At 48.3% G+C, this 19,531-nt stretch overlaps 1 protein-coding gene across 23 annotated transcripts in view; it reads left to right on the top strand.

The window, feature by feature from the left end:
* The window catches only part of LOC120542371 (glutamate receptor ionotropic, NMDA 1), a 75,076-nt gene extending 56,922 nt beyond the window's left edge, over positions 1–18,154 (top strand). For 4 of the 23 annotated variants that reach the window (XM_039774781.1, XM_039774779.1, XM_039774789.1 and 1 more), the window contains 7 exons: positions 237–398; positions 2,103–2,212; positions 2,682–2,827; positions 4,138–4,194; positions 10,676–10,786; positions 14,117–14,152; positions 15,119–18,154. In XM_039774781.1, coding sequence (XP_039630715.1) covers positions 237–398; positions 2,103–2,212; positions 2,682–2,827; positions 4,138–4,194; positions 10,676–10,786; positions 14,117–14,152; positions 15,119–15,190 — 694 coding nt within the window. In that variant the 3' untranslated portion in view covers positions 15,191–18,154. The remainder of the gene's footprint in view (positions 1–236; positions 399–2,102; positions 2,213–2,681; positions 2,828–4,137; positions 4,195–10,675; positions 10,787–14,116; positions 14,153–15,118) is intronic. The other 19 variants (XM_039774788.1, XM_039774785.1, XM_039774793.1 and 16 more) reach the window with 13 other exon arrangements.
* The last annotated feature ends 1,377 nt before the right edge of the window (positions 18,155–19,531 follow it).

Below are 19,531 nucleotides of genomic sequence, written 5' to 3'. Positions count from 1 at the left end.
AGGGTGCCTTTCATTTTTCTGAGAAGTTTATTTCAGTAAAACTCTTATTCTTATGGTCAGTCACGATTTCATATTCCGTATGGAGCCTTTCATGTAGAAGACACCTTCCGTCTGTTCCATATGGTACTCGGTAAGAGAGCAGTGCGATTTTTTTCCTTAATCTGATCCCTTAGGAATGACAGCATGCCTCAATGAGCAGGAGCTCCACTTGATTCTGCTCTCATTTCATTTAACAGTAAGCTCCATGCCTTCATCTGGGATTCTGCAGTTCTGGAGTTTGAGGCATCCCAGAAGTGTGACCTGGTCACCACCGGGGAGCTCTTCTTCCGCTCCGGCTTTGGGATTGGCATGAGAAAGGACAGCCCATGGAAACAGAATGTCTCCTTGAACATCCTCAGGTTGGTGATTTTAGAAGCTTTATCTGCTCAGTGACAACACAGTGTCACAAGGGCTGGCTGTCACTTGCAGGCCAAGAAGTGGCTTTAGATGTCAGCTTCCCATGGATCCACAGGCTGTCATACATGTGCTAATCCCTCATACACTAGGGGCGCAAGTGTGCTCAGTGCAGTCCTTTAGCACGGGCTTCATTGCAGGAAAGGCAGAATAGTAGGACGTCATTGTGACTCAATGCTGTGTGAACCCAAGTCAGATCAGGATGAGCTCCTGTGCAAACAGGTAAGACATCAGAATGTAACAGACATGGATGTGGAGGGCCAGAGGCAAAAGGGGTGCTAGAAATGGGCTGTCATAAAGGAGGGGCTAGGAGCAGAGCCCTAACCAATCCCTGTCATAAAGGTGGAGGTGAGTAGAGACAACAGCCAATCTCTCACATAAAGGAGGGGCTAGCAGATAAAATAAAGGATGGGCTAGAGGAGGAGCCAAACCAGTCCCTGCTATAAAGAACTGGATAGGGGAGGAGCCCAAACCAATCTCTATAATAAAGGAGGAGCTAGAGGAGGAGCTTTAGCCAATCCCTATAATGAAGATGTGGTTAGGGGCAGAGCCCAAGTTTTACAAGTCATATCAGAGGAGTTGGGGAGGGGCATCAAGCAGTCTGTCACATTAAAGAGGGTCTAAAATTAAGGAACAGCTAAAGGAGGAGCCCCAGTCAATCTTACATAGAAGAGGAGCTTGGGGAGGAGCCCCTGCCAATCCCTATAATAAAAGAGGAGCTAGGGGAGGTGCCCCAGCCAATCTGTATAATAAAGGATGAGTTAGGGGAAGAGCCCCAGACAATCCCTATAATAAAAGAGGAGCTGGGGGAGGAGCCCCATACAATCCCTATAATAAAAGAGGAGCTAGGGGATGTGCCCCAGCCAATCTCTGTAATAAAAGAGGAGCTAGGGGAGGAACCCCAGCCAATCTGTGTAATAAAGGATGAGCTATGGGAGGAGCCCCAGGAATCCCTACAATAAAAGAGGAGCTAGGGGAGGAGCCGCATACAATCCCTATAATTAAAGATGAGCTATGGGAGGAGCCCCAGCCAATACCTATAATAAAGAGGAGCTAGGGGAGGAGCCCTAGACAATCCCTACAATAAAAGAGGAGCTAGGGGAGGAGCCCCAGCCAATCTCTGTAATAAAAGAGGAGCTAGGGGAGGAACCCCAGCCAATCTGTGTAATAAAGGATGAGCTATGGGAGGAGCCCCAGGAATCCCTATAATAAAAGAGGAGCTAGGGGAGGAGCCCTAGACAATCCCTATAATAGAAGATGAGCTATGGGAGGAACCCCAGCCAATCTGTATAATAAAGGATGAGCTAGGGGAGGAGCCCCAGCCAATCTGTATAATAAAGGAGGGGCTAGGGGAGGAGCCCCAGGAATCCCTACAATAAAAGAGGAGCTAGGGGAGGAGCCCCATACAATCCCTATAATAAAAGAGGAGCTAGGGGAGGAGCCCCAGCCAATCTGTATAATAAAGGAGGAGGTAGGGGAGGAGCCCCAGGAATCCCTATAATAAAAGAGGAGCCCAGTCAGTTTCATATAAGGGAAGGACTGAAGAGGAACCCCAAACAATCCCTGCCATAAAGGAGGGACTGGGGGGAGATGCTGAAGGTGTGATGTTGTCTGTGGATGTTTTGTTGAAATCTGACTTTCCATTTTAGTTCTCATGAAAATGGATTCATGGAAGACCTGGATAAGACATGGGTGAGATACCAGGAATGCGACTCACGCAGCAATGCTCCTGCCACTTTGACCTTCGAGAACATGGCAGGTGAGCAGGCCGATGTGTCTGTGCTGTGCTGTGTGGCTTTTGATTTCCTTTTTTTTTTTGGTGATCCTTTGCCCACACTGTTCCCAATAATAATAGTCATTTTGTAGAGAGCCTTTTATATGCTCAGTGCCTGCTCTTTTATAAATGCCGTCACTCCTTGAAGTCAAGTCTGGCTGTTTGTGGCCCTCCTTTATGCTCTGATGCGTTCCTTTCCACTGCAATTCCTGTCTCTGATACTCCAGCAGTGATGCCCACCATTTACAACTCCCTCACTGTGTTTACTAGTAAATGTCCCACTAATCCCCCTTTCCTACTGAGGGTCAGGTAAGACCTCTTCCTCCTCCTCCTCCTCCTCCTCCTTCTTCTTCTTCTTCTTCTTCTTCTTCTTCTTCTTACCCCATGTCCACAGCTCCATTGTCTTTCATATTCCATTGACATCCCTGCCGTTTTTGTTTCTTCCTCCCTGCAGGTGTCTTCATGCTGGTTGCTGGAGGCATCGTTGCTGGAATCTTCCTGATATTCATTGAAATCGCATACAAGCGGCACAAGGATGCCCGGAGGAAACAAATGCAACTTGCGTTTGCCGCGGTCAACGTCTGGAGGAAGAATCTGCAGGTATGACTTGAGAGACAGCGGACAGGTGAATGTGCAGGCGCTGGGAGTGACAGAGGAGGGGACAGGAGAGGACGGGCAGAGTGGACAGGTGACTAAGGCAGGAAGAGTGAGTGACTGGGAGTGGACAGCAGGACAAAAAGACACAAGTGAACAAATAGACAGAGTGTGAGTGGACCGGTGAGTAAGGCTGGCTCTGTGGGTGGACAGGAGTGTGCCAATGGGCAATGAGTAATGGAGTGGACACATTGACAGAGTTTGAGTGGACAGACACAGGCACTTGGAGTGATGGATGTTGGACAGAAAGACAAAAACACAGGTGGGTGACAGGAGTGGACATGTGAATAATTTCAGTGACAATGAGTGCACATCACTTTAGGTGACATCAGATGGACAGACAGAAGAAGAGAGATAGGACTGGACAGAGAGACTGAGCCTGAGTGGACAGCTGACTATGGTGGGCACTTTGAGTAACGAGGAGTGAAGAGGTGGACACGGTGGGGTAGGAGTACACAGAGAGAGACCAAGTCTGAATAGACAGGTGAATGACGCAGACTCTTTTAGTGGACGGGGCATGGTGGTGGGTCGCGCCAGAGACCCAGATGGAGAGGCACAGCTGCCCATTTCAGGACCAGTTTGAATGGACTGGACTGGCAGAGATAGCAGCAGACTGGAGGAGCAGATGTTCATCTCAGGAGTGGGCAGAAGGTTGGCACACAGAGGTGAAGGACTAGAGATGGACGTGCAGAAACCTGAGCGGATTAGAAGACAGGGCCCAGGACCAATGGACAGCACGGAGAAATAGACGTGAAGACCTGAAGGTACACAAGATGCATAGATGAGTGGCGGAGATGTGGAAATGAAGGCCCGGAGTGGACAGGACACTAATAGACAGGCAGAGGCTTGAATGGACAAACAGTTGAGGTGGACAAGATGTCGAAAGTAGAGGCAGAGGCTTGAATGGACAGCGACATAAAGTTGTGAGTGGACTGGGGGCTCAGATGGACAGTCTAGGTGGACCTACCTGGGATGTGAGGTGGTGGTGAGGGTGGGGTGGAGGTGGTGCGCTGCAAGTCCAGCCCAGAGAGACTCCTCATTGGAACTGGACTTTGGGGTACCACCACGTTGGGAGTCCTTTCAGTTCAATGTCTTCTTTTGCCTTTTGTGGAAGCCAACCCCTAGAGTTGGGTCAGCGAGGTTTTCGGAGGTGTGGAGACGGGGGCTTCTGCTGCTAGCGGTGAGAAACGGCGCCCCCTCTCTGAGCTTCAGAAGCAGTCACACTCCTTCCTGCTGTCTCTTGTGTGTCCCTGCAGGACAGTAAGGAGGTTCCAGGCAGGGAGGTACTGGGCCGAGCCGGGACTCCGAGATTAGTACGTAAAACTCATCCCATCAAAAAACACCCATCCTAGTTCATGGCATGAACCGGGAGTGCAGACGTTTTTGTGAGGGAGGCCCTGTCCCTCACTCAGGTGGACTTCCACGGCACCATCGACGGGGGCAATTTGCTGCTAGCGGGGGACACTGGAGGAGAACGAGTCCCACCAAGCCTTCTGCACAAACCCTTGGGACTCGTTAGCTGGAGTAGGTCTGGAAGTGGCCAAGCCTGCCAGTCCGGGCGAGCTGCCCATCGAGTGCGCCCGGCGCCAGTGGGCCTGCAGAGAAGAGCGCAGACAGCGGGCAGTGAGGGCGCAACAGATCTTTGTGCAGACGAACGCTGACCTACAGGGGGTGCTATCGGGACGCTGCTGCTGGCGTGAGTCTTCTTGTGCCACGTTGTCATTACTCTAAACGTCACAGCTTTGGTACTTTTTTTTCTGAGTAATTAATTATTTAAAATGTTCCTGATGACTGCTAGGATTGGCTCCAGCTACCCTGCGGGCCTGCCCTGGATACGTGGGCCAGGAAAACAGACACTGTAGACGGGTTATAACAGCTGCCATTCATCTTTACTTTACTGTTTATGGGGACTGACGCTGAGTGACAAGTTTCACTCGATTAGTTACATCGGTGCCATTTGAACCAAAATATCAGATGGCCGCCTTCGAATTTCAGACGCCCTTCCTACAACATTTCCCCTGGCGCTACCAGCTTCTGATTCTGGCCTCTCGTCATTTTTGATTTCCTCCCCTTCTGCCGTTTGAGTGCCATTTCTCTCCGCTGGCATTCCAATTGGCGTGACATCTACCGTTTTCCTTGCCACCGGATTGTCTCTTTTGTCCCAAGGCACCCCACTGGCAGTGCCAAACTGTCCTGATGAGAGCACTGCCATAGACTGTATTTGCCTTGTGCCAGGCGCTGGTGAGGTGGACTGCAGCCTTCCATTTAACTCCAATGGAAAAGGCAGGGGGCGGCATGGTGGCACAGTGGGTGGCGCTGCTGCCTCGCAGTAAGGAGACCCAGGTTTGCTTCCTGCGTGGAGTTTGCATGTTCTCCCCGTGTCTGCGTGGGTTTCCTCCCACAGTCCAAAGACATGCCAGTCAGGTGCATTGGCGATTCTAAATTGTGCTTGGTGTGTGTGTGCCCTGCGGTGGGCCGGCACCCTGCCCGGTGTTTGCTTCCTGCCTTGTGCCCTGGGATTGGCTGCAGCAGACCCCCCCGTGACCCTGTAGTTAGGATATGGCAGGTTGGATAATGGATGGATGGAAACGGCAGGATCAGAACATAAATGGAGGAAAGGGAATTTCACACTTTATTATTAATTCATTGGGGCAAAATAAAATCTCCTAAGTATAAATTCCACCCGCCTTTGCTATTCTATTATTTGTACCAGGAGCATTCCAGTGGCACGGTGGCAGTGCTGATGCCTCACAACAGTGAGACTCGGGGTTGAAGTGCCCGGGTGCTGCCTGCATGGAGTTTGCATGTTCAAACTCACACTCACACAGAGTGTGCTCGCCATGCCATGGGCTGGCACTCTGTCTGGGTGCTCTGCCCAGTGCTGCAGGCATTGGCTCCAGCTTCTCTGCAAACTTCTTTCTGGTAAGCAGGTTTAGAAATTGGATGGCTGGGCGATTTCTTCAAATCATTTAGCAGATCATCCAGGCCTTGCTTAGTGCCAGCGCCTCACACATTCCTGGAGTCCTGTGTTTAAATCCTTGGCTCGGGCACACTGCGTGGGTGAGGTTTGTGTAATCCTTCCATGGCCAGTTTTTTTTTGGCCATCAACATCCATATTCTTACATTTACATATTTGGCGACTTGTAACATACAAACATGTCTTACTAATGGCCGGTCACACATGTGTATCCTTTACAGGCTGTGTGGTGCGGTGGTTAAGGCTTTAGGACTTCAGACTCTGAGGCTGTGGGTTCAAATCCCACTACTGACCCCACGTGACCAAAAGCAAGTCACTTCACCTGCCTGGGCTCCCAATGGTAAAAGACATGAAGCCCAGTTAATTGTGTCTCAAATGTTGTTGGGTGAATATGTAAATATAAATTGCTTATTGTAATTTAGCACTGCGGGGGCGAATAAGAAATCTTGATACTTGCTTCAGAGTAACTTGTTAAGCCCCAGTTGTCTAACAAAATGACATTGAAAGACGCTAAAAACAAACAAACAAAAAAAAAAAGTTGCATGGTTCATTCCTGCTAGACCTGGATGGGAAATAAACAAGGGCGTTATAACGGGCTCCACACATCAGCGTCTAACAGATTGTGTAAAACAGGGGTCCTCGATCACGGTCCTGGGTTAGAACAAAAGCCTCTAGGCAGCCAGGGTTAGAACAAAAGCCTGCAGCTGTGATTGAGGACTCCTGCTTTAAAACAAAATTTAATCCCGGCCCTTCTTTATAATCGCGCATTAACACGCTCGATTATCACTTCAGCGGTAGTTCTTCAACTGGCCACACGGTGGCGGTCGTGTACCTTCGCGAAGACACCTCAATCCGTGCCGCTCGATTCTCTGCAGTTGAGAGTCTACTGGGGGCGATTTTTTTTGCGGCTCGCTTATTCATCTGACCTGCTTGACAAAGGGACCCCGACAGAACTGCAATATTTGGGGGCTGGTAGGCGGCTTCCAGGGAAGGGTGTTCGATCATTCCTGGGTCCACTTGCTTCAGTTAAAGCAGCTGAGTCGATGTGCTTGAGTTCCAGCCGGGCTATGTGACTCGAAGCAAGCGCCGCTAGAAGACAAAATTCAGAAGTCGACTCGAATTCCGACGCCCAGTCCTTTCTCTTTCTAAAATTTATACTCTTCTAGTATTTTGAATACAGGTAGCCAGCAAACGAACCAGCGCTAAATGCCAAGGAGCTATTAAAGCCACCGCCCATTTGAGCTTAGACGTATAAAAAAGTGTCAGGTGTTAATGACAAAACCGGGGCTCCGTGGACACCGAATCACGTGTCATAACGCTAAAAACAGAATCTGGAACCAGAGTTAAGCGTATTAAAAAAACTGGGGCGCCATTTAACCATTGCCGAGCCTGTACGGTGGTGATCCGTAACAGAAGAGGGGCTACACAAAATAAATGAATTGTAAGCAGCTAGGCTGACACGGCACTTCGCGAAGTTCGAAGACGTTTCTTGTGAAGTGGCTGCTTACCGACCCCCCGACGCCCCTGCTAGCTGTGCTTCCCCCTGCTGGCGTTCGTCTGCACAGATCTGATGTTCCGGCGCTCGCTCGCGGTCCTGTACGGGAGCGAGCGCGCGCACACACACACGCACGCACGCACGCACAAACACACACATACACTCTGCTCCGCTCCTCTGTCGCCTTCTTTGTTCGCCTCTGCGGGCCCACACAGACGGCGATGACCGCTGCCTTGCAGGACCCTTGTGGTGACGCTGTATTTGCGAGTAGGGTGGACGACATCTCATCTCATTCATGCTGCTTCTACCTGAGTCCCAGTGTGCATGTCGGCCGGACCAGTGTTTCTACCCCAGTGCTGCTGCTGCTGGGCTGCATGCGTGGGTGGATTTCACTTATTTCGCTGTGTTGGTGTTAAGGTCGGGGCTGAATCGCTCTTTCCTCATTTTTGTATTGTTTTATTTTTATTTTTTCCTTTTGTTGCATTTTTATGATTTCATAATCATCTCTTTATGATATCATAAAGCAGAATGCTTTGACTCTTCCTTTGCCTTTCTTTGGATATTATCTCCATGTATTTTTTTGCTTTCTGTTCCTTTTGAAGCAGCCTTTGAATTTGAGTAGGAAGGTGACCAAGTATCCAAAGATGATTGTTGTTCTTTCTTTTTCCCCATGCAGCCCTCCATTAAAAAACAGACAAAGAAAAAGCGCAGAGGTAGCGGGTCTTAGACACTGGAGGGACAGCAGAGTCACCGATGAGCAAAAGGCCAGGCTAGTGGCAGGGTCCCAGGGGGGCTCCTTCCACCCCCCGACTCACTCACTCAACAGAGCCGCGGCTTTTCAACGGTTAGGGAATGAATGACGAGAAAATCCCAGCAGCATGTTAATCCATAGAAGCTGCTGCGGTGCTCTGCCCATGATGTGCCCGCCATTAGAGAGAAGCCGGGGCACCGAGCTGTAGTTACAAAACAAAAGCAATGGCCGGCCGAACGGGAGACATCCGGGTGCTTGGCGAGCGCGGCCCTCAGTCGTTGTATTAATTTGGGAAAACAGGGAATACTGAGCCCCCAAAATGACAGCTCGTTATGACAGGCAGTCTTTTTAATTAAAGATGCCCACTCTTAAATCGTGAGGGGGATTCTTTTAGATCCATAAGGCGTTATTAAAACGTGAACGGTGCCATACAAAACATGGATTCATACGGTTTTGTTAAATCCTTAAAACCTCTCTAAAGTTATAAAAAAAAGTAGGTGGGTGACTGCTAGAAATAATCCTGAAGAAAATAAAACGACCGCACTCACTAAATGTGCGCAGATCGGAGAAGGAATAGAAAATTAAACAGCGCCCTCTGTGGGAAGCATTGTGTGAGGGCCACTACTGGGGTGGACGTTTGTAAATTAAAACTTAATAAAGTAAGATGTTATTTTTCATCGTGCCCACCCCGCCCCCTTGCAGGCAGTGGTTTTAGACCTCAGACCCTGAAGCTGTGGGTTCAAATCCTGCTGCTGACACAGTGTGACCCTGAGCACGTCACTTCACAAGTGAAATGGAGCGCATTGGGTAAAGGCGCCAGTCAAATGGTACGTCATTATAAGCCATAGTCACACCCCCCGCCCCTCCAACTGTTTTATAATAATAAACGCGAGTTTATTGTAGCGCTCTAAGAGACTGATTGAAATTTGATGGATCGGGAAATAAGTTGGCAAAGCAAAATGAAAGTTTTGATTTTGAAAAGGAAATGCGTACTTGAAGAAAACAAAAACATATTAAATAATTAATCTGTACTTGTTCTGAAAGGCGATTTATATTAAAGAAGAAAACGCTGACTTTATATCACCTCAAACGATATGTAAGGCACTATACACATGATCTACAGCACGTATAAAAAGTATTCACCCCCTTAGAAGCTTTTACCACTTCTAGGAGTACCTTTTATATTATATAGCACCTTTCACATCAGTCCTATAATAAAGCAGCGCTGAAACGTCATCACAAAGCGTCTTACACAGATATGCAGCGTCTAGAAAAAGTCTCCGCCCCCTTAGACGTCGTCACAAGTTCTTGCGAGACTTTGATCTCTTTAGGATGGATCTGCCATCAGCGCACCCAGACTGCCGTATGAAACACTTGCGAGATAACGTTTGCAACAGCAGGTACTTTATAGGGCGTAACGGGGGTGCTACACACGGCACGATGGCCCTCTGGTCGCGTTGTCACAGTGCAGTGACGTTCAGACCACCCTTTAGTACAGGCTGACAGTAGGTGGTCGCTGTAAGAAGAGCTGTCAAAGGTGATGAGCCTGCTCAGTCCAGGGCTGTTACGAGGTCCAGAGCCTGTCCTGGTAGCGTGGACGGGTGGGCCAGCCCTGAGCAGAGGAGACGAGCGGCCTTCACTTTAAGAATGTCTTAGAAAATCACTGTTTAAAATAAAGGAGAGTACCAAAAATAAAAGACGCTATATATCGCGAGCAGGCTTCATTTTATTAGTATTTTACAGGAGCACTGTTTAAAATACAGAATCGAAAATGATAGGCGCTATATATCATGACCGGGCTTCACACGGTTTAAAATAAAGGATAGTACCGAAAATAAAAGGCGCTATATATCGTGAGCAGGCTTCATTTTATTATTATTTTACAGGAGCACTGTTTAAAATACAGACTCGAAAATGATACCGAAAATAAAAGGCTCTATATATTATGACCAATTTTCACTTTATTACTCTAACAGAGAAGCACTGTTTAAAATAAAGGAGAGTAGCGAAAATAAAAGGCGCTATATATCATCACCGGCCTTCACTTTATTACTCAACAAGAAAAGCACTGTTTAACTTTAAGGACAGTATTGAAAATAAAGGGCGCTATATATTAAGACCGGGCTTCACTTTATTACTCTCGATAGAGGATAATACTGGGAAAAAGGCACCACATAAAGTATAAAGGTGCTTTCTAGTAGTGTTCTCAGTGTAAGACGCTATATAAACCGAGACAGCCTGAACGGTTGGATGTTTCTCATCTGTTGAAGGAGGGCAAGGTCACTGGAAAGGGAGACTGGTAGACCGTTTGTCGGTGGGCGGTGTGGCACTTGGCCAGGCTGTCCGCAGCAGGGCACGGGCAGAAGACAAGGAGGACAGAGGGCAGCCCTAGGCAGCAGGCCGACGTCTGCATGCACTTGTTGGAAGGTGACAGGGAACCCCAAACTCCCATACGGCAGGCACACGGATTTGGGGGAGAAGTGTTGCTTTGCCATCGGCTGGGCAGAGTTGAAGCCAGAAGGCTCTTCATTTTGGACATCAATAATTCTTCTACATATATATTTATTTTAGGATAGAAAAAGTGGTAGAGCAGAACCCGACCCCAAAAAGAAAGCCTCTTTTAGGTCCATCACTTCCACCTTGGCCTCCAGCTTCAAGAGACGTAGGTCCTCCAAAGACACGGTAAGGAGCCGCAGCAATTCCGCCCTCACTCTTCCTCTTCCTCTTTTCTATCTATGCTGTGCCATCACCCACGCCCCATTCCAGCGTGCAGTTCCAGTCATGGCCACATGTCTGTCGATCCACCATTGACAAACCATCCTGCCGGCAGCAGTCGCTGAAGGACAGAAGAGTTATGGGCGGGGCGGGGGCGGGTCTTGGCGAGGGGAGGGGCCTACGCGTCCACGACTTGAGCGTGTCCCATGTCCACCGCTGCTCTGATTTCAACGTGTGTTCGTGCCCTTTTAACTGTTTCTTATTATTATTTTTGTCTTACGACCGTCTTGTCTAGTTTGAAACTGCATTTTTTAATGTCACCTCACCTCATGCACCACATGCAATATAATTGTGATTTAGGATTTTTTTTTTCTGTCATTTCCATCTGATTCTTCTTGTCTGTGTTACCGACCTAATTTGCAACGTGTAAAGAGCGCCTCCTGGCTTCTCTGCAGTGCTATCGCACCCTAGTCACCCCACTAATGATGCTGTTTCTTTCACACTGTCTGCTTTCAGGTCACCATTTTCCATTGCAGGGAGACCCCACTGGTGAGCCCTGCTTCTCCGTCCACGAGGGTCCGGCCTCTTCTCTCTCTTTTTTTTTATTTCCTTTTATTCTTCACCTGAGTTTGCCGATTCCCTTCATCAAATTCCAGCCTTCCTTGACGTGTTTCGTTGGTTGGTTTTCAGGTTTTTGAAGACCTCCAGGAGGGCCATCCTTGGTAGTCCATCCCAGATTTGTGCTCTCTGGCCATTCTGTCCAGTCCATCCCACTGCCCTGTGGGTCCAGCCTAATCTTAGGGTCTCCCAGTCCACTGGGCCGTTGAAGGGAACTGTGCCGTTGAGAAATCCGCAAAGCCCCCAGTAGAGGGCAGCATACATTGACGAGAAGAAACCAACAGGTGGTACGCTGCTAATCGCAGGGGGTCAGTCAGCCCCCTCTGAGGGTGGTGGTCAGAGCATCTCATCTCATGTCAGCACAGCTGTCCCTGTTTAATGTCCAAATGGGTGGGTGCCGGGGGGCGCTATATGCTAAAGGCGGCACAGTCAGGCAGGGATTATCATACACAGTGGAAAAAGTTAAGTAGGAAGTCATGTAATGCCCCATAAATCCTGAGGGTGGCGCTGCCCTCCAACTTATCTGCGTTTTCTGAAAGGATCCCTGACGGCGGGACATTTTTGATGGGTCTGGTGTCTTGGCGGTTGTGTAAGATCTGGTAAGTAATGGAGGTGGCACTACACACACTAGCCTGTCTACATTGTAGTGGCAAGTCCTTATGCTGCTGTACATGCATGTGGTTTGGTGGTCTTGTACGACTTGATGAGCCCCCTGAGGTGCAGCCCCATACACGATCAGAATGGCCATCCTGCATTCACAACTGAAAGAAAAGGAGCAGGAGGTGGTGGTCTTTGTTGGGTCCGCTCTCATGCACATGGTGGAGAATGGGATGGGGGTACTAGAGGTGGCCAGAGAGCAGCTAGGACTGCGAGGCGAGGTTATCAGTTCACAGGGTCTGCTTTCAGGCATAACGACACGATAACAGAGAAACTGAGGGGAGCAGCAGGTCACTGAGCCTGCAGATTAGCACTTAGGCTTCCATTCCAGGTCACCTCCAAGGCGCTGGCGCTGGACCGAGGATCCACAGGGCAGCAGGTAACTTCTTAATCACATCCTCCTTCCTTCTCCTAGGTTCAAGTGCAGGGCTCAGGGCTGGTGGCGGGGGGCCGGTAAATTTATCAAGTTGGGGGTGTCGGAGCCATTCAGGGCATTTATTGTTTGTGTGCAGCTTCTGTGTAATTAGCGGCCGAGTGTGTATTGAAGCCCAGGCTACACCGAGATTGGGGGGGTGTTTAATATTCTTTTCCAGATAAACTCTTTTTAAATCATTTGATTTTATTGTATTATGATTATTTCATTTTTTTTTTTAGGAAAGTGTGATTTTTACAGGAATTAATTTAAGATAAGCAAACATGGCTGAGAAACTGGCCAGGCGACAGAACCGTCACAAAAATGTCTCCATCTCCCGCTGTGTTGTTGGCATATCAGTGTTTCTAAATGGGTTTCAATGGATCTGAGAGCTCAGTGTGTCCGGGCTGCACCCCAAGAAGCCTCTGCCTCTGTGTGTAAACCTTACTGTAGGAGTGGCACCTTCCGCCATCAACGGCCAGGGCAGCCGTGGGCAAAACTGGCAAAAGACATGGCACAGCTGCCCGACCAAAGGGGCACAGATAATGTGAAGCCTGACCATTTAAACCCTGCACAAACATGACATGCCCATCTCTCTCTCTCTTTCTCTTTGTATTATATAACACATTTCATATCTATCTATCTATCTATCTATCTATCTATCTATCTATCTATCTATCTATCTATCTATCTATCTATCTATCTATCATATAGTGCCTTTCACATATCTATCTATCTATCTATCTATCTATCTATTATATAGTGTCTTTCACAAATAGCTAATAATTTTTAAATAGTGCAATTCACATCTATCTACCTATAATAAAGCACCTTTCATTTATATCTGTCAATCTATGTTATATAGCGCCTTTCATATCTATCTATCTATCTATCTATCTATCTATCTATCTATCTATCTATCTATTATATAGTGCCTTTCACAAATGGCTGATGAATTTTAAAAAGTGTCATTCACCTCTATCTACATATTATACAGAACATTTCATGTATATCTGTCAATCTATGTTATATAGCGCCTTTCATATCTATCTGTTATAAAGTGTCTTTCTCATCTATCTATCTATCTATCTATCTATCTATCTATCTATCTATCTATCTATCTATCTATCTATCTATCTATCTATATATCATATATTGCCTTTCACATTTTGCTGCTAATCTATGCTAAAAAGCCCCTTTCACATCATTTATCTGTTATATAGTGCCTTTCATATCTGTCTATCTATGTTATATGATATTGTGTTTTACATATCTATCTATCATATAGTGCTTTTCACATCTATCAATTATATAGTACGTTTTATATATTTTTTCGATGTCATAGAGCGCCTTTCATATTTATCTCTCTATCATATGGTACCATTCATATATGTCTGTCTATCTATGTTAGCACCTTTCACATATCCTATCTATCTATCTATCTATCTATCTATCTATCTATCTATCTATCTATCTATCTATCTATCTATCTATCTGTTATATAGTGCCTTTCCTGTCTATTTTCTGTCTCTCATTATATAGTGCCTTTCATCTCTCTCTCTCTCTCTTTCTTGTACTGACCACTGACTCTGCTCCTCTGCCCACTGCAGATCGAGTCCCACACAGGAAACTTACTTTCTTCTCTGGTCAGTTGATCCCCAGAATCCCTCACTGCCCCTTACCCCGTGCCCCGCCCCCTCTCCCCTCCCCTTCACCTCTCGACCCCTCGAAAGCCCCTCCCATCTCCCCGCCCCGTGTTCTGCATGCCCCTTTCCATTCAGTTGCTCGGCAGGCACTCAGCAATCAGGTTTGAATGACTTTGCTGGCCCTGGCTACCTGCTCGCTCACGGCGGCGCCATGACGGTGGCCCACGCTGATCCGCCGGGTCGGCGTGAGGAGCAGTGAGCCCCGGCGGTGGAGACGTGCCCGGCTCCGGGGGCGCTCCCGTGCATGTGAGGTCAGTCGAACGCGACTCTCCAAGTGTTTTTGACCCTCCAGTCAGATTTCTTCCTTTCCCCGCCCTGGCCGCCTTCTCGAGTGAAAGGAAGCCATCTGACTCGAGCTCCTCGCTGCATGTTTGCCAAAGCTGAACTTGCTGGGTTCCTCCATGACGGTGTGGCCCCCTCGGTCAGGTGGGACGAGCCGCAGCGTTGTCACGTAGAAGTAGCTGGCGCTGTGACCATTCTGTCTGTTTCTTGTACGCAGAACGTCAGTCAGAAGGATTGTGTGTGTCCACGTCCTTCCTCCTCACTGTTCTGACATTGCAAGAACGCCGCCCTCTGCCTTAATGAGCTCGAGTCCGTCTTCAAGCAGGTGCTGCCCGGCCGCGTTCGGGTCGAGTGCGGCGGCGCGGATGACAGCCTGCAGCCAGCGAGCGAGCGAGTGACAAGGACACGGCTCTCTTCATTCAGACGTTTGCAGGCTGTCACACCGCGGGGGTCCTGGACCTGCTCTTGAAGTACTGACCGCCGGGAAGCCTTGTCCGTCATCACCGCCCAGCTCCGCAGCGCGATGGACGTGTGTCACCTGCCCTGGCTGACTTTTCTTTCTCTTTCTTTCTTTCTTTCTTTCTTTTCTTTCTTGCTTTCTTGCTTTCTTTCTTTCTTTCTTAGCAGCAGTACCACCCTACCGACATCACAGGACAGCTGAACCTCTCGGACCCGTCGGTCAGTACCGTGGTATGACCGCCACTCCCCCTCACCGCTGGACACTGGACACGTCTTCGCACAGCCCACCCAAACACGCTTATCTCACAGTCCCAGCAGAAGCCCACCATCTCCCACCACGTCGGACTTTAGGCCACGGACCGCCGCCTCCGGTGGACTCAGTCCTGCAGCCGAGGGGGCTCACCTCCAGCTTGGCCATCTGATGTCCATTTGGGGGGCTTAAATGTCACTGTCTACCATGCAGCGGCCTGTGACTCTAAGGGGGAAGCGGAAAGAAAAGATTTTAAAAGTGGAAGTGGAGTGGCCAGTATGGACGAGACGTTGGGGGTCCGATGACACAGAAGGATCACGGGGTCTGCTTCTAGGGTGGACCTGTTTTAGAGTTTCAGGCTGCCTCCACGGGACAGGTGGGCATCCGGCAAGACGAGCTGCAGGCTGCGCCGCCACTTCGCCCCCCTCATCCGGCCCACTTGCTACACTCACATTTTCTGGCGGATTTTGTCACGAGGAGGACATCAGCGGTGACCGCGTGGTTCTGATTTGGGACACAAATGCTTGGTACTTTGAGCCCCCCAGACTGCCCTTCTAAGAGGAGGGGACTTCTTTTTTTTTAATAAGAATCAATGTAGCGCCTTGACTTTGGTCTCAGACTTCGCTCCACAAGGGGGGTGCCATAATTGCCCCGTTGAAAACACTCACTGGCACTGAAAGTGAGGGTGCAGGCTTCACAGCTGGCACTGTTTGGCATGCTTGGTACGCTCTGGACTCCTTCAGGTGACACGAGGACACAACACAGTAGAGACGAGAGAAGAGAAGGAGACAGGGAACATCGTGGAAACAGGAGGGGGGATCAACACTGAGAAGGCACGACGGGCGGCCTAAGGAGATGAAGAACAGAGAGTGAGAAGAAGATTCAAAAATGACAGAAGTAACAGAAAAATGAGAAATTGGAATGATAAAAAAAAATCACGAAAGACAAAAAAAAAATTAAAAGTGAGAGAAAATGAGAAACCATTAAAAAAAAAAAGGAGAACCTACTTAGTGGACCACGAAAAGTAAATCCAAAGATGAGGACAGAGAAACACGAAATGAGAAACACAGAAGGACTGAGAAAAGAAAAAAAAAAAGAAAAAGGGGGGAACTTTTAAAAATAAAGAAAACATTGAGGGCGTGGACTTGAAGTGGGACCAGACAATCAAAGTGGGAAACGCCAAAGACTGGAGGACTGCGGAAACTCGAAACAGAGAGCGAAACACGAGACACCATTTGAAGTGTGAAAAACGAGAACCTGGAATGAGAAACAACAGCGAGAAAAAAAAGACATTTAAGGACAGAAAATGAGAAACCACCCTGCAGAAAATACAAGGACATGAAAAAGTGAGAGACACGGAAAACTGAGGAGAACTGAGGAGAAAAAAGACACAGGAAGGGAGAGAAAAGAACAAAGACATGCTTAGAAAAACGAGAAAAGGGAACGAGAAATGAGAAATGTACGTCAAATAGACAACAAAGAGAAATGAGAAACTGGGCCAGCGAAATGAAAGGAACAGCAGAGAGAGAGAGAGAGAAAAAGAGAGAGAGAGGGAGAGAGAGAGAGAGAGAGAGGGAAAGAGAAAGAGAAAGACCGAGGGAGACAAAGGGAGAGAAAGAGAAGGAGAGAGGATGATGAAATGAGAACTCATCAAATAGACAACATAGAGAAATGAGAAACTGGGCCAGCGAAATGAAAGGAACAGCAGAGAGAGAGAGAATGAGAAAGAGAGAGACAGAGAGAGAGAGAGAGAGAGAGGGTGAAGAAATGAGAAACAGTGAAGTGAGGAGAGCTGAGACAATGAGAAACACAGAGAGTGTGAAGAACAAATAATAAGGAGGTGAAATAAATGAAAGTGAAGATCAAGAAATGGAAAAGAGGAAGGAGAAAAACAGAGGGGACAAAACAGAGAGAAATGACAAAGGAGGAGAGTGTAAACAAAACAAACATCAAAGAGAGAATGTTGAAGTTTGTAAAGAGAACAGAAGATGGAGAGAATAGGAAAGCGGAAACAAGCAATGAATGAGAGTTAAAACCCAGAAAGAGAGAAAGTCAATGAAATGAGAAATCCTGTGGAAAACTGAGAAAAATGAAGGGGGATGAGCAAATGGGAGCGGGCCTAAAATAATGAAAAGACCTAGAAAGTGAGAAATGAAGGCGAATGCTGAGGATGAGAAGGAGAGTGTAGAGCGTCCAAAATGTAAAAGTAAAGAAACCGAAGGAATGAGAAACGCGATGTGTGGAACGCCGTCCTCCGTTATTCAGATCACACCATGGAAAAAAAAAAAGAAAAATCAAAGAGAAAAAACGCAAATCAGTAAACGTGAGAAACACCAAGAAATCCCCAAAGTAGACGATGGAGTAAAGGAGTCGTCCACACGAGAGCTACGACTAGGAATCAAAAGTAATTAACGACACCTCGGGTGGAGAATCGGAGGCGTAAGAACATGAAAAAGAGACGTGGAGACAGGAAATCTCAGAGTGAGAACAAGAAAAAGCAAAATGAAGAACAAAACAAACAGAGAAAATGGGAACAAAAAATGTAACAGCAACACCAAGACAGGAGGAGAGACGTGATCAGGTATCGGAAACAAAGCCAGAGGCGCACAAAAAAGGCCACCGGGGCCCAAGCTGTAGAGTCCGTGATGGCTGTGGGATGGTGAGAGACTGCAGCAGGTGACCGGTGTGACGTTGGTGACACATTTCTTGCGATCTTCACCACCCACCTCTGTTTATACCGCAGGTTTGCCAGCGAGTCTGCCACCTGAAGCCCAATCTCCACATCGCTGAAGACCCATCCAGCTGACATCGGCGACTTCCCTTTAACACTTGCAGTCCCGGCGAATCTCAAATCTTTTCTTCAAGACGCGTCCTTTTTTTCTTCTTCTCTGTGGTGTCGGTCTGTGCCAGTGGAACACAAAAGGCTTCAAATAAATCAAACCCTCCAGCGACTGCTGCCTCCGCTTCTGATTTCTAGAGATATACGAGTATGCCAGCCAGCCAGCGCAGACAGACAGACAGATGGGCAGAAACAGAATCAGAGACAGACAGACAGACAGAGCGACAGCATGAGTGGACAAAGACGCACATGCAGACAGTCAGACAAGCAGCCTGGGCATACAGTCAGACTTACACAGAGAAGGAGATCCTGATTAAGGCCTGATGGACATGCAGAGACATTTATGAACTTCCAGATGGACAGACAGACATCCGGTGCAGAGACAGAGAAAGACAGATGGACTTATACAGAGGGGCAGGTGACAAAGTGACAGGGTTAGGGATGGGGACAGACAGACAGACTGACATGGGGCAAACATCCACTGGCAAAGACAGACAGGCAGACAGGTGTATGGAGGCAAGGAGATCCTGAGTTAAAAGGCAATTAAGAGAGAGAAGAACATGTGCAGCAGACAGACAGACAGATTCCTAGACAGGATGATGTCCAAAGAGAAAGGATTCTGAGTGGATGTGACAGAAGGTGGACAAGGACAGAAAGACATGCAGGCAGACAAACGTTTGGTGACAGAAATAGGGAGATGGACAGACAGACAGACAGACAGACAGACAGACAGATGGGCTCACCATCAGACTTGCACAGAGAGACGCAGATCCTGTGTGGAAAGGCGATTAAATGACAGAAGGTGGGTGGAGACGGATGGACTGGCAGTCAGACAGTCAGACAGACAGACAGACAGAAACGTACATAGAGGGGGCGACCCTGAGTGTAAGGGGTCGGGTGGGTATGCACAGATAGACATGCTGAGAAGAAACCATCCACTGACAGACAGACAGACAGACATACAGACAAAGTCCTAGATTAATATGATGAACCGAGGTGGACAGACAGAGAAGCAGATCAGCTGTGGAAAAGTGGAGACGTACGGACAGACAGACAGACAGACAGACAGACAGACGTGTAGATGAAAGCAGACTCTGAGTGGGCAGGTAATTAAGTGGCAGAAGGTGGACAAGGACAGACCCGCCGACAGACAGAGATGAACAGAGAGAAGCAGACCCCCTGTGACTTGATGACTAAGAGATAGAAGGTGGGCAACGACAGACATGCAGACAGACCAACGTCCACAAACCAAGACAGACAGACAGACAGACAGACTCAGAGAGAATGCAGCTGACCCTGAGCGCGCAGACAGACTTAAGTGTGCTTCTCCTCTCAACCGGGCACCAGGTGGCGCTCTCTGTCTCTCAAGTGCAGAGACACCGCTGTTTCCAGACCGCTGGCCCCTGCGGGACGTGCCTACGCATCTGGATCCTCGGCAGGGGTGTCCAAGGAGCCGCCGTACCCCTTCATGGGGTTGAGGAGAGCAGCT

This window comes from Polypterus senegalus, chromosome 13 (genome assembly GCF_016835505.1).
Source record: "Polypterus senegalus isolate Bchr_013 chromosome 13, ASM1683550v1, whole genome shotgun sequence".
Lineage (NCBI taxonomy): Eukaryota > Metazoa > Chordata > Cladistia > Polypteriformes > Polypteridae > Polypterus > Polypterus senegalus.
This window is presented reverse-complemented; position numbering and strand designations above follow the sequence as displayed.